This window comes from Asparagus officinalis, chromosome 7 (assembly GCF_001876935.1).
Source record: "Asparagus officinalis chromosome 7, Aspof.V1, whole genome shotgun sequence".
Classification (NCBI taxonomy): domain Eukaryota; kingdom Viridiplantae; phylum Streptophyta; class Magnoliopsida; order Asparagales; family Asparagaceae; genus Asparagus; species Asparagus officinalis.
Window position 1 is genome coordinate 94,305,890 of NC_033800.1, and position 13,668 is coordinate 94,319,557.

Below are 13,668 nucleotides of genomic sequence, written 5' to 3' on the forward strand. Positions count from 1 at the left end.
ATATGGGTGTAGCTAATACTAACATGGTGTAAATTAGGACTAACACGACATAAATTAGAACTACCATGATCTACGTTAGAACCAACATGAGCCCAGATAAAACTAACATGGTATAAATTAGAACTAACATGGTATAAATTAGAACTAACATAACATAATTAGAACTAACATGGTGTAAACTAAAACTAACATGGTGTAAATTAGAACTAACATAGTGTAAACTAGAACTAACATGGCATAAGCTAGAACTAACATGACATAAATTAGAACTAGAATAAACCAAAGTAAGTAAAATATGGAACTTACACACAATAGTGTCATGCAACCTGAGACATATGTGACCCTTGGCTTCTTCCTGCCCTCCAAAGCAACTCTAATGCCCCTGGTAATTTCTGAATAAAGGAATTGGGCCCATGCAACTCTTTTGACCCTCTCAATGCTATCCAGGTACCTGAGTACAGGTCTAGGGATACCTTTCATGCTTATGGGGCACCATATCATGGAGCATTAGTACAGAATTTGCAGCAGAACAAAGTCTTGGATATCCTGCCTTTTTGTAGATTCTATGAGCCTTTCCAGTTGCCCTTCAAGGTATCTTCGATGGGTGATTGTTGCTTTTTTAACTTTTTCACCTCTTTTGTTTTGAAAAGATTAGCAAAGTATTCCACCCATATTCTGTTTCTTGAGCCCCGATTGATACTTATGAGTTCCCCATGAATTGGGAAATAAGTATGGTTATGGACCCATTGTAAATTAAATTCGACACTTTTTACTCCCTCAGTTTTTGAATTAGGGATAGAAAATGTGTCATTAGCACTATCGTAATAGCTCAGTAGCAGTTCAAGTGTGGGGCGATCAGGCGTAGGAGCCCCAAATAATATAAAGTGCTCAAATATATATTCGCAGTATGCGTCCCCATGCCATTGACATATCTTCGGGACAATACCCTTCATGAATTCCCAATAAGCCCCGATATTAGTGGTTAGCCTTATTGATTCGTCCGCATCAGTATTAGCAACTTTTTTTTGGTAAAAAATTTTGAATTTGCAAGTTCAATTAGACCAAACATGGCATAAATTAGACCTAACACTAATGGGCATCTAGAACTAACATGGACTCAAACTAGAACTAAAATGGACTCAAACTAGAACTAAAATGGACTGTGATAAACCCTAGCATTGTTTAAGATGAACTGAAATTAGGGGAAATTAGGTCGAGTCCCCAAATCCTGGATAACATAGCACTTACTACTTTTTTGGGAGGTTTCGTTGGTACGACCAGCACTTACCGTTCTTCTTTTCTGGTCTCGCCATTGTACTGCCTGCCTTTACATTTCTATAACGGTTTGAGTGGCTTCCTCCATGCTGCCAAGCCCAGATGATCGCGATGAACGACTTCATAGTCGTTAACGGATTCAGCTTCCCTGGACGACATTTTTCTGGCGAAAACCCAAGGACTGTTGAAATCCGACGAGAAAATTGAAATTTCAAGAGTTTCGGTGGCTCCTTAGCGGTGGAAGAGAGGGGGAAGAGGAAGAGGGTACTTGAATAGGGAGGGGCGCAGTAACCGAGTTTAGTCCCATCAAAGGGGCAAGCTCATAACTTCCACTGGGCTTTTAAAAAAACGGTACTTTGGGACATCGTCACAAATACTGTGTGTATTTGGGGCTTATCCACATGGGGCAGAATTCATGGGTCTGGTCACATAAATTTTCTGCTTTTAGGGTCTGGACACATTTCCCCCTCTTTTTTTTTGCATATTACACAACCTCCTATTTTCTTTATCACACCACCTCATGATTTCTCAAGCCTATTAGTATATCTCTTAATGCTTCTTTTTTACTATTAATTCATGCATATTGTTCGCATACATTTCTTTGTTCCATATATTTTTCTTTGGAACGCTTGTTGGATTGCTCTGATAATCCTGGAATTGTCCTTTAGCTTTTCGGTGTTGGCTTATTACATAAATGGATCAGATTATGTAAAGGGATCTGTTGACGATGCAGGTTACAAGTTTAATTCAGATAATTGATGTTCTGAGTGGTAAGTTTGGTATTAGTTGACTTGGTGTTGGTATAAGGTTTGATCATTGTACTTTGTGACTTAGGTATATTTTACGTGGAGAGAGTTCATTATTTGATGTATAGACATTATATCTAGTTTCAATAAATATAGTGGATTGTTGGAAGCATAGAGAGTTATTGGTGTTGGTTAATTTCTTGGCTTTATCTAAATTAATGAGATAATTAGAAATTCCAGGTTTCTATTATTGATGATAATTATTAAAGATTATGTTTTCTACTGGTCTAGAGGCGTGAATGTAGCTATGAGAGAGGTTCACTCTCTGTAGTTGCATTGCTGGTCAAGACACGTGCCTTTTATGTACATTTCTGGAACCGGGGTGTGATATAAGCTAATGTTAGAATTATTAACTCTTAAACTACACAAAATAGAGAAATGCAAAGATTAAAAATAAAAAATTGGGAAAATTTAACAAAATAGGGTTAAATTCTAGAGAAAGGTTATAGTCAATGGAAATCTTGGAGATGCTTGTAATGGAACCAGTAACATTGTCGAATATAATTTCGATGCTAGAGATTTTGTCATCGACTCGTTGAAGGAATTCCACAGAGTCTTAATGGTCAATTTGGGGGGGATAGTTAAAAGGAATTAAGAAAAGGTTATTATTGTAAATTATCACCACGTGCATCACACGTGCAATCTAGACAAAACCGAGTTAGACCATATTTAATTCGCAGGGGGCCTAAATGCAACAAAACATACTACATAATAGTAAGTGCAACTCATTGATGCTACAGGGGTTGTGTGGCAATTAACCCATTTTAATTAACCCATTTTTTGCATATATACCTCTCAAATCTTGGTACTTGCAAAATGACCCTTTAAACAAGTATAGAGGCCTTTCTACTGTTACAACTTAAGAATGTTGGGTTTTAAACAAAGGATCATTAAAATTTCTAATAGTTCGCAAAAAGAAACTAAGATTGTTAAGTGAAAGGGGTAGAAAATATCAATATAAGAGAATTGGAGGGTAATCTTGAAATTCCCGGGGTTATTTTAAAATATAGAAGATTTAAGGGGGGGTATACATATGCAAATAGAGTAAGGACAAATTTTCAAAACCAACCCATTTAGGAATTTATTGTCAAAAAACGACCTCATTCAAACAAATTTGCAAAAACCGACCTGGTTTCAGCCTCTGCGCTGAAACCAGGTCGGTTTTTAAAAAAAAAAATTCAAAACTTCACGGGAGTTGAACTTCCGTGAAGTTTACCAGCTTTTAATTAAGCTGCTAAACTTCACGGGAGTTCAACTCCCGTGAAGTTTCACAATTCAAAAATTTTATTTTTGAACTAAGAAACTTTACGGGAGTTGAACTCCCGTGAAGTTTAGTAGATTAATTAAAAGCTGCTAAACTTCACGGGAGTTCAACTCACGTGAAGTTTCAAATTTTTTTTCTTCAAAAACCGACCTGGTTTCAGCGCTGACGCTGAAACCAGGTCGGTTTTTGCAAATATCCTAGAAACGGATCGTTTTTTGACAATAAATTCCTAAATGGGTTGGTTTTGAAAATTTGTCCAATAGAGTAATCGTTTCGTCAAAGGAATAAAACCCTTCAGGAAGGAATTATTGGATCGTGGAGCCATGTCTTCTTTTCCATCGAGATCAGGATTCACCAGGAGATGGAGATGGAGCCTCCTAAATCTGCCTGCCGCCGCCGCCGCTGCTGCTGCTGCTGCTGCTCATCTTGTCTTCGCTGAGCACGAAAAGCTCGGCCATGTCTGATGCCAAGAGGATGCGCATTAGAGACAAGGTCCGAAAAATGTGAGTTTTTATTTCTGTCACTCCAAATCTTTTATGCTACACTTTCTCTCTTTAATCGATGATCTCTATTTGTGTTCCCCCTTTCCCTTTTGATTTGTTGTCTGCTATATTTTTTATGTATTAATCTGTTCGATTAGGCTAATGGAGTGGGTATCTTGATATTTTCTCCCGAACACGTCACTATTATGCTTGTTGACTTATAAATCTGCTTCTAGAGACACCTTCACTTGTGATGTTGTTAGTGGAGACTGAAGTTGTTTCTTACCATTCAATCTCTATTTAATATTTTGTGTGTCATTTTTGATTCCAACTAGGATAATAATAATTTTGAACAATATCAGAACTTGAGCTATTTTATTCGGCTGATGAGGGACAGTGTCTGTTGAGAAGCAGAGGAGAACGTGAGGGATAAAAGGATGCCTTCTTTTCTTCTGCGACAGAATCCCTAACACAAGAAACATCAAGTCCTTGGAGGTTTACCGTTTTTCAATATGAAAACATCAAAATCTAGATTAATGAATCTGACAAGTGTGTATACTCAAAGGTGATACACAATGACTATGTCATCCTCTCTGCATATGTAGATGACATTATTATCTTTGGATGCTCTCTTGAAGAAATTAAGAAGGTTAAGAAATACTTTCCCAAAACTTTGATATGAATGATCTTGGACAGCCTTAGAAAGAGTTTTCTGGTACCTTAGAGGCATCGTAGATTATTGCTCAACTTACATTGGATACCCAAATGTTATTGAAGGATAATAGTGATGCTAATTGGGTTACTGATTCCAATAGTGTCAAGCACAGTTCACTGATTTGAATCACTTAAACTAACACTCTGATATCCATAGTACTTCAACCTTCTTTTCTTACTTGTCATAGTACCACTGTTTTAAAAAACCTCCGCCTAGTTCGCTTAGGCGTATGTCTAGGCCTAGGTTGTACTTAGGCCGCCTAGCTAGCGCCTAGCACCTAGGCGGTATTTAGGCTTCCCACCAAGATTTTACGAGTGTTTAGGGGAGCATTGTCTGCTTACGTGGATTGCACCCTGTAGGCCTTGGTTGTGATTTTATGTGTTGTAGTCTACACGTCCTCCAAACTCCATTAACCTCCAAATATGAACACCTCCACTACCTCCTCCGACCTTCAGCAAAATCTCATCGATCACCACTTAAATGAAGAAAGAAATCCGCCTAGACACCAGTCCGACATCTAAGCTTTCTATAACATTGACATTCACTATTAATTATTGTAATTAAAAATAAAAAAAAGAAAATATCTTACGCTCTAGCCTTGTTAATTATTATTTTGGCTATTTAGTATCTAAGTATGCATGATTTATTGTGGAACTAAGATTGTTATTTTTTTAAAAATTTATATGAATTTAATACATATTTTTATCAATTATTATAATTAAATAATTTAAAAATAGTCAAACGCCTAGGCGCTGCTTAGGCGTATGCCCAGGGGTTTAGGCGCTAGGCGTTCGCTCAAACGTCTAGTCTGCCTAGTGCCTTCTGTAACATTGCTCAAATGCCTAGTCTGTCTAGTGCCTTCTGTAACATTGCATAGTACAGATCCCGTGTATCAAATGATTACTGACTTGAACTAGCACTTGCTGCTATTCACTTAGCTGACGATCAAGTTGAGCCGATTAGCATCCCTTTTCACTGTGCATTTTTCTAACAATGAAGATGACTAAAGGATCGAATTCACTTTCCATAGTCAACTGGTCGTCCCATACCTTCTGCCCGTCTCAACTACAGGATTCATATTCATACTTAGTGGTGCAACACTATCCTGAAGACCCTGCAAGCAAATTGTAATTGTTAGAAGCACCATGGAGACTGAGTTTATAGCTTTGGACAATACCTGTTCTGAAGCCGACTTCTATTGGATTTTCCTAGTAATCTAATTTGTGATATGTTAGTTAATATTGGTTCAAAATCCACAATTGAATTTTTGAAGCAGGATATCGTCAATAGGAAGCTCAACAGACATCCTTAAATCAATTCAAGGCTGTGAGGAGTTTAATGGGTGGGAGTGACTCTTGACTTCGTAAAGTCAAAGAAAAACCATGCATATAACTTGGAAAAAGTTTATCTAGGGCTGTAGTCCTAGAATCATCAAGCGGGATGCGGTTAAGCCTATTAATGAGTTCACGGATAGTAGGAATCTAACATTCTGACTAGCGAGCTGTTCCCGTGAACTAGGTTCAATGTGATAGAAACAAGCTCGACAAGTGATTCTTGTTTGGAGCATAGACCTTTAGAGTTACACTCCTTTGTAGCGTTAGATGTATTTATGGTTTGAACTATGTTAGCTACAACCTTATTCATATGATGACAATGCTCATGTGCTACAATTAGTTAGAATGAGTTATACTCATGGTATGTCTAATGTACAATTTGTAGAGGGTTATATATCCAGTTGTAGTACCCTTGGAGAACTTGTCTATATGAGAGGAATCGTGAATGCTGTTGTTGGAGGGTAAGGGCTGATCCCTAGAAACTCTCTTGAGACAATACTTGTGCGCGTGGACATTGTCGCTCCAACCCACTCGCTCAATGGATAATTATATACTGTGTGAATTTATCAATATCTGATAAAGGGACCTGATTCAAATCCATAGTATCACGTTGTTCAGCCTACTTTTTCTTGTTTATATATTGTTTATCTATTGTTTTTATATATATGTATATGCATGTATATATATCTTTATCCTACAACTATCCCTGAAACTCAACCTTTGGGGGGTGTTGTGGGGAGGGTGGCTATTGGGTTATTGATGTTTGCTGTGAAAAGATTGAGTTCCCACAAATCTTGTCTTCTATTTTCCATGTTTATCAATTGTGTTATCTTTAAATTAAATAAATCGGTTATAACAATCTCTCCCTTTCTTGCGCTTGTTGAACGGAAAAAAGAACATGGGAAAATTCTGTTAAACGTGAACGTGAGAGATATGAAATATTTTAGAGAACTACGAAAGAAAAGCGGGATTAGGTTTTCAACGTTTCTCTTAGAGGCCTATAAAAAGGAGCTATCAGAAGAAGAAAAATCACAGAAATATCTACGTCTCTTTCTCCCTCCCTCTCAAAGTTCTTAAAATTCCCTAATATAATTTTACAAGTTTTTCTTTGTTTCTATTAATCCCGGGCAACATCATCCAAGCAGAAACTTAAGGAGTCGCCACATCCTCAAGTGCTGGTCTTTCTGGGCACTTCTACTGCTAGGAGATGGGCCGCTGTTAAAAGCCTGTGCGAGAGCAGATATCCAATTTTCTAGTGTAGTATTTACAGGACTACACCCACAAGCCAAAGATCATTACTTTTCTTTTATTTTTCATTGAATTGCTTATTTCTACAATTTGCCGAACAGTCTGGAATGATTGCCCCATGATAATCTACAGTTGCCTTCAAATGGTTTAGAGCATTACATGGCTTTGGTTCAGGTCACATCCTAGTAAACTACAATAACGTGTTGTACTATATAGTGACAAAATCCAATTATCCAACTGGGATCAATTCAATACTTGATATGTTGTGCTTAGAAACAAACGGTCTAGGACTAGGGAAATTTAACTCAATTCAAAGAAGTCCAACAAAATTAAGTTTGATACTGAATCATATGTACCAGCGAAAGTGTAAAGGAAAAGGAGTTCGACTATGAAAGGACAAAGAGACCTAGGCACTATCAGAGTGAAACCTAAATAAAGCCAGAACTTGATGCTTGATAATAACTAGTAGTTAATTTTTTTAAGATAATATTAATAAGGTATTCTCAAGTCAATCTAAATGAAATCTGATTGGATTGAATAAGTACTTAACCATAAGCAAATCCAATTAGACATACAATAATTTGGAGTGCTTAGACGTCAACAGATTATGTGCCATGGAAGATGTAGGACAGATCCAAATGTGATTCTGTCAAAACAATTGATGAAGATTGGATTAAATTAATGATTTGATTTTTCGTTTAGTTGAGATCTTTTGTTAGGATTGAGTTTATTGGTTGGGTAGGATTGAACTTGTTATATTGCTGGAAAGTGTGATTTGATGTAATCTATTAGTTAGGTTTGGATTTTATTTTAGTTTTCTAAATAATGATGTACTTTTTCATTTGAGGGAGGATGAGAGAAGAATGTTTGTGAGAAACCTTGTGTGTGAATTGTAGCTAGTATTAAATATTTGAGTTGCCGGCATGTGAAGTGTCCGGGTGAGAAGCCACCATTTGTATCTTTTTTATTCTTAAATGAAGGGTGCAATTTTCATATCTATTTCTTTATTTTTTATTCAAATTATCAGTCTCTACAGATTGCTGTGCTTACTGTTCAATGAAGGTGTAGTTCTGGTTGCCTCCAAATACAAACTACCTTTTTCTTCCAATTATTAGATAGTCCGGCAATGTTTATTATGTTTTAAATGTTTTCATATAAAATATGAACATAAAAACTATAAAACTCTAGGCTAATGTACGAGCATGTGTTATAGATAAGACACCCTACAGATTTTTGGTTAGTGCAAATCCTGAAAATCTAGGATGTTGATAAGTCGTGGAACTAGATTCAAGAGTAGTAAAATTGTATGTGCATAAATTAATGTTATTTATCCATAACACAGATTCATAACACAGATTCATAATGTTATTTATCCATAACACAGATTCATAATGCTAAACTAGTTAAAGAATATAATTTACTCAAATAGTGTAAAATATTTTCAAGTTGTATAATCACTAGCTACAAGATTAATTAGAATAGTAAGCATGGTTACAGAGTAATAAAATCACATGCGTGTAAATCAATATTATTTATCCATAACATATATAATATGCTAAAGAATAAAGCACGGAATAAAACTTTCTATATAAATTACCTCAACAAGTTTAAATCATCCAAAACAAACATAAAGTAATAAAATTGTGAAGCGGAACATTAGTTAAAAGCATTTGAATGGTCCATGTGAACTGCAATTAAGTAAAGTGGTTTTCTCCTATTTACCACCAAAATCTAACCTATTTGCAAATTCATCACCCTCAAATCTGCATAATTTGCTAATTACTCCTGGATTCTTCAACATTGAATTTTATTTACTCATCTTGTTTAACAGCGTCAAAAATCCATTGGGCAAATTAGCAAATGGACATATTTCGGTGGTAAATCTGCAAATATAATAGAGTTTGGGGGTATATAGGGAAAAAGCCCTTATATTTTTAGGGAAAGGGTTACTTTCATCATTTCATCCCTTCTCACTTTGAAATTTAGCAGTCTTAAGTAAGAGGAATATTTTAATTCTGTCAAAGATTATAGTGCAAGTTAGCAAAGATTCAGATTGAGAGGTAGATCTTCAAATAAGATAGATAAATAACCTTAAATTAAACTACAATGATGGTCTATGTACTTAATATATTGAGGTCCAATGAAACAAATTTATCAAGCAACCACAATTGCAAATGTTTAAGGTAGAAAACTTAAGAAGGATCATTATGAGTTATATAAGCTTTGAGAGACTAGCAAATTTCATAAGAATCATAAGTACGGTACGAAGGCTTTGGTAAAACTAAGATATAGAGATATAGTGGTCTAACATTATAACATTTTCATGTCACTGCTTTGTTTATTCAACGATAAGGATTATTTCGCCAAACCTTATTGGAACTTGCTAGTTATTAATAAAAAAATATAAATACAATGTTGTTTAGTATTCCAGTGTTAATATTGTCAAACTCAGTATTGAAACAATCAAAATTGCTAAAACCAAAAACCTGAAAAGAGGGTCTGATACTAATATTGAAAATAAGATTCGAAATATTTAATGTTTGATGTGGTTGCAGTTAAAGAATTATTATTCCTGGTAGTTATGTTACTTATGTAGGCATTAAACTAGAAAGCGATTCAGCCCAATGAATAATTTGTGTTTGATTGATTAAGCTTAAGGATGTTGTTATTTATTTATTTGAAATATTTCAAGTGCTAATGCTTTTCTATTGTGGACTGAGACCTTTATCACCCACAAAATATTAACACAGTAAAAACTGGAGTGGACTATGTCTCTCGAACATTCATTACGGCAACAAGTATTGTCCTGACACACATCATGCAGCAATATGCAAGCCAGCTTATAGTAGATCTCAAGTCACATTACACCAAGAGTTGTATAATTAGTCTATCTTAAATTTCTTGACTGAAACTTTAATTATTTTTCAAACTAATATTTTTCTTTTTATTTAGTAAGTTAATTTTTTTCTCATTATAATTCATATCTTTCTTTACAGGTTTTACCATGCTTATGAAAATTACATTGCATATGCCTTTCCAGTAAGTTCATCAGCTCAAAGTATCTCATTGTTTTGTTCAATTGACTTATTCTCTGATCTTTTCAACTTTTGCGATGTTTATGATAATTATTTTCTCGTGTTTTTTAGCATGATGAGTTAAAACCTCTTACCAAATCATTCACTGACTCCCTCAGTGAACTAGGGAATCTAAAGGTGGTTAACTGATGTTAAAGGATCATTTTTGGTAAACCAAATGTTTTTCTCGTTTAATAGTATGTTTGTTCCTTATTGCAGCTCGAACATTTACCTCATAATTATGTAGGATCAGCGTTAACTCTTATTGAATCATTATCAAGGTAAACTTCTAAATTAACTGGTCGCTTTTGCAATATGAGCATAACCTACGACTGCAACATGTATAGTATTTTTTTAATTGAAATGCAACATGTATAATATTGATTGTGTTAGTTGCTTCTTGGTTACTCTTATACACTTTTTCCCCATATTGATCCCCTAAGACAATAACTAGAAGATGTTCTATTTTGCATCAGTCTTTGTCGTATAATTCTTCTGTGGTCCTCAAGTTATTTACTATAGTTTTCCACTTTGTACTACTTATACTGCCTTGCCTTGTATCATGGAGAAAAAAATTAGTAACTTAGAATCTAGTCTGTACATGAAAGGCATCCGTAATGTATAATATAGTCTGTATATGTTTCCTCTTTTTCGTATTTATTTGTTTGGTTGATGTAAAAAGTACCTAGGTGCATGTATTTTGTTGGTGGATGGAGAGTGGAATCATGTGGAATTTTTTTGGTTCCTTCCAGGGCGAGAAGCAAGGACATGACTTTAGTGAAAAGTAGGAAGTGTGGATGATGTTGTCCTAGTCCACCATATGATGCTCCAAATATTTTCACTCTCTCTATGTTTATGATTCTTGGTTATTTGGGTTGCTGAGTGCTAGAATGCTGAAACTGTGGACTACCTTGTCAACGGTGACTCAAGCAAAGGAGATAAATTGTTAGAGCTTGATACAACAAATAACTAACTTAATAATCTCACCTTGCCTTAGGCTTTGGCAAAAAGGAGACTAACAACAGTTGATATAATACGATTTGAGAGGTCAAGGGTGAAAAGAAGAGCGAAGGAGGTTAATAGTATATATATGCGAAAAATGAGTATGTTTGGTACCAAGCACAAAATTGGGTTCTTGGTAGTGACGTGGCTAATTCTCATTCATACATTTAAACTTTCCCACTTAAAAATGGTCCCTTCTTGTTTACTCACCCATTGAGTGAGTGGATGAGAAGTGACCACCTCACTGCTAAGCACCAAATTTGATGCTTGTTATGAGCCAAAATGGGTTGCTAACCCACTGCCATGTGAGCCCTACACCGATGTGACTAGCAGGGGGCTCACATGGCGTAGGATTAGCAGACCATTTTATAAAATAAGCTGTCGGCTCAAATATATTTTTTTCCATATACACACACACCTATACATATACATATACATATATCTATGTATGTATTTTAGCATTGCTTCTTAATTGTTGCGTAGATAGCTTGAAGTGCATGATTATGTTCGAGGCACAACGAAGATATAGTGATAATAGCAATTGGCATACTGAACTTATAATAGGAAGTTTATTTGTTGAATCATAGTGACTTAGGAAGGCAGATAATCATTCAAAAATATATGCTGAAGCATTACCTATGAACAGATTTAGTATGAACTAAAGAAAGTTAGGTTCAATAATTTTTTTTCTGACCCTATGGAAATATGTAATTTGCGGGCAATTAAAAAGTCATCATCTATGATTACATGTGGAAGAGAGGTACAATGAAATTGGAAAAAAAGTTTCATGAATCTCATCTTAATGATCTTCCCTCGGATATCCTTATGGAAATCTAGTCTTAATCTGAACAATTCTCATATTACCAGTCCATACAAGATACACACAATGTTCAACGGCCATCCATGATAGTATTAAAACTAAGTTTTTAATGACCTATCATCTGAAATGTCATATTTTCTTTCAAAATTATCTTGAATGCCTTTGACAGCTGTTAACAGCGGTACTGTCATAACGTTATTGCATTATTAATTGGACCTCTGTGTCTGGCTTATTGCAGTCTTGTTGTTTTAGGTAACACAACAGAATTTGAAAGAGGAGTTTTTTGGCTTTCTGATAATCTTACATTTGATGTTGATGCTCGAATAAATCTTTTTGAGGTATACATTTTCACATGGTATGTTTTCTGTCCAACAATTTTAAGGGAGGAGGGGAAAAATAAAGTTAGTTTGAAGACGTTCTGATTTTTAAAATCTATGCAGATATCACTCATTTTAAAACAAAATTGTATAAAAAACATTAATGGTTTGTTCTTCTATGTTTTACTGTATTTTAGTGCAACATAAGAGTTCTTGGAGGGCTTCTTTCTGCGCACATCTTAGCAACTGATTCTAAGAACAGATTGACACCTAGAGCTTACAATAATCAGCTACTCAATCTTGCTGAAGACCTAGGTCAGCGTTTCTTACATGCCTTTGACTCTCCAACTGGCTTGCCATATGCATGGATAAATCTCAAGGTACTGATTATTAGCATATGCTTCGATGCAAAACCTTCTCATCATTATCTTTAAGAATTGTTAGCTCTTGACTATTCTTTTGTAAAATGTAATGTTTCTACTCCTTTTTCTATGTGAGTGTCCATTTGTGAATGTGTGGGTGGATGGGGTGTGTGTGCATGTGTGCATTCATGGACAGGTTTGGTGGATGGTTACCGGTGTTTTTTTGGGGAGGGGGTGTCAAAGGACTAGTTTGTTGGGCTGAAGGTGTGCAAGTGAACACATGCACGTTTCATGGATGGATGGTGGTGGTTGTTGGGTTGGAATGAGGGGAGTGGGCAAGTGTTTTGCAGTTGCTCCATCTAGAAATTATCTTAGAGCTATGCTTGATATAATATGCCAGATAAATTAATCCAATACTAGCAATATAATTAAAAAAGTAAATGCTTCACCTGCAATCAATGTAGAAGAGAAGAGCAAAAGAGAAGAATAAGAAGAAACAAAAAGAAAGACAGGGTAAAGAGAGTTTTTGGACTGACAGTTAGGAAATAAAATAAATAACATCACGAAAGAAGAAACAAATAGAAACTTAGAATATGTATTATAATTTTTTGAAAGTATTTTAGATAAATAAATCTAATATTTTAGAAAATATATTTAAAAAAGCAAATTCATCTTTAGTGTAGATGTTGCAGAAACGAAAGAAGAAAAAGAGAAAGAAAGGGGTGAAGACAAGAGCTTTCAAGTTGAAAATTTGGGAGTAACTAACAAATAACAACATGGACGAAGGAAAAAAACATAAAAACTAATAGGTATACCTTTTCTGGAAATATTGGTGATCATCATAGAAGCTTCGGAGTACATCAGATTGATTATTGATAAGAGAAGAAATTTGGGGGGATGGGTAAAGGGAGTATTTTCGGTTGTGACCCATTGGAAGAGAGTGATGTCAAATATTGATAAAGAGAAGAC

General features: G+C 35.2%; 1 protein-coding gene across 2 annotated transcripts in view; it reads left to right on the plus strand.

Moving 5' to 3' along the window:
• Positions 3,659–13,668, plus strand: part of LOC109848101 (alpha-mannosidase I MNS5) — a 45,193-nt gene continuing 35,183 nt past the window's right edge. Inside the window, exons 1-6 of one of the 2 annotated variants that reach the window (XM_020417421.1) lie at positions 3,659–3,848; positions 10,121–10,163; positions 10,271–10,336; positions 10,418–10,479; positions 12,259–12,358; positions 12,535–12,717. In XM_020417421.1, the coding sequence (XP_020273010.1) occupies positions 3,802–3,848; positions 10,121–10,163; positions 10,271–10,336; positions 10,418–10,479; positions 12,259–12,358; positions 12,535–12,717 (501 nt within the window). In that variant the 5' untranslated portion in view covers positions 3,659–3,801. Of the gene's footprint in view, positions 3,849–10,120; positions 10,164–10,270; positions 10,337–10,417; positions 10,480–12,258; positions 12,376–12,534; positions 12,718–13,668 lie in introns of those variants that run through there. The other variant, XM_020417422.1, reaches the window with a different exon arrangement.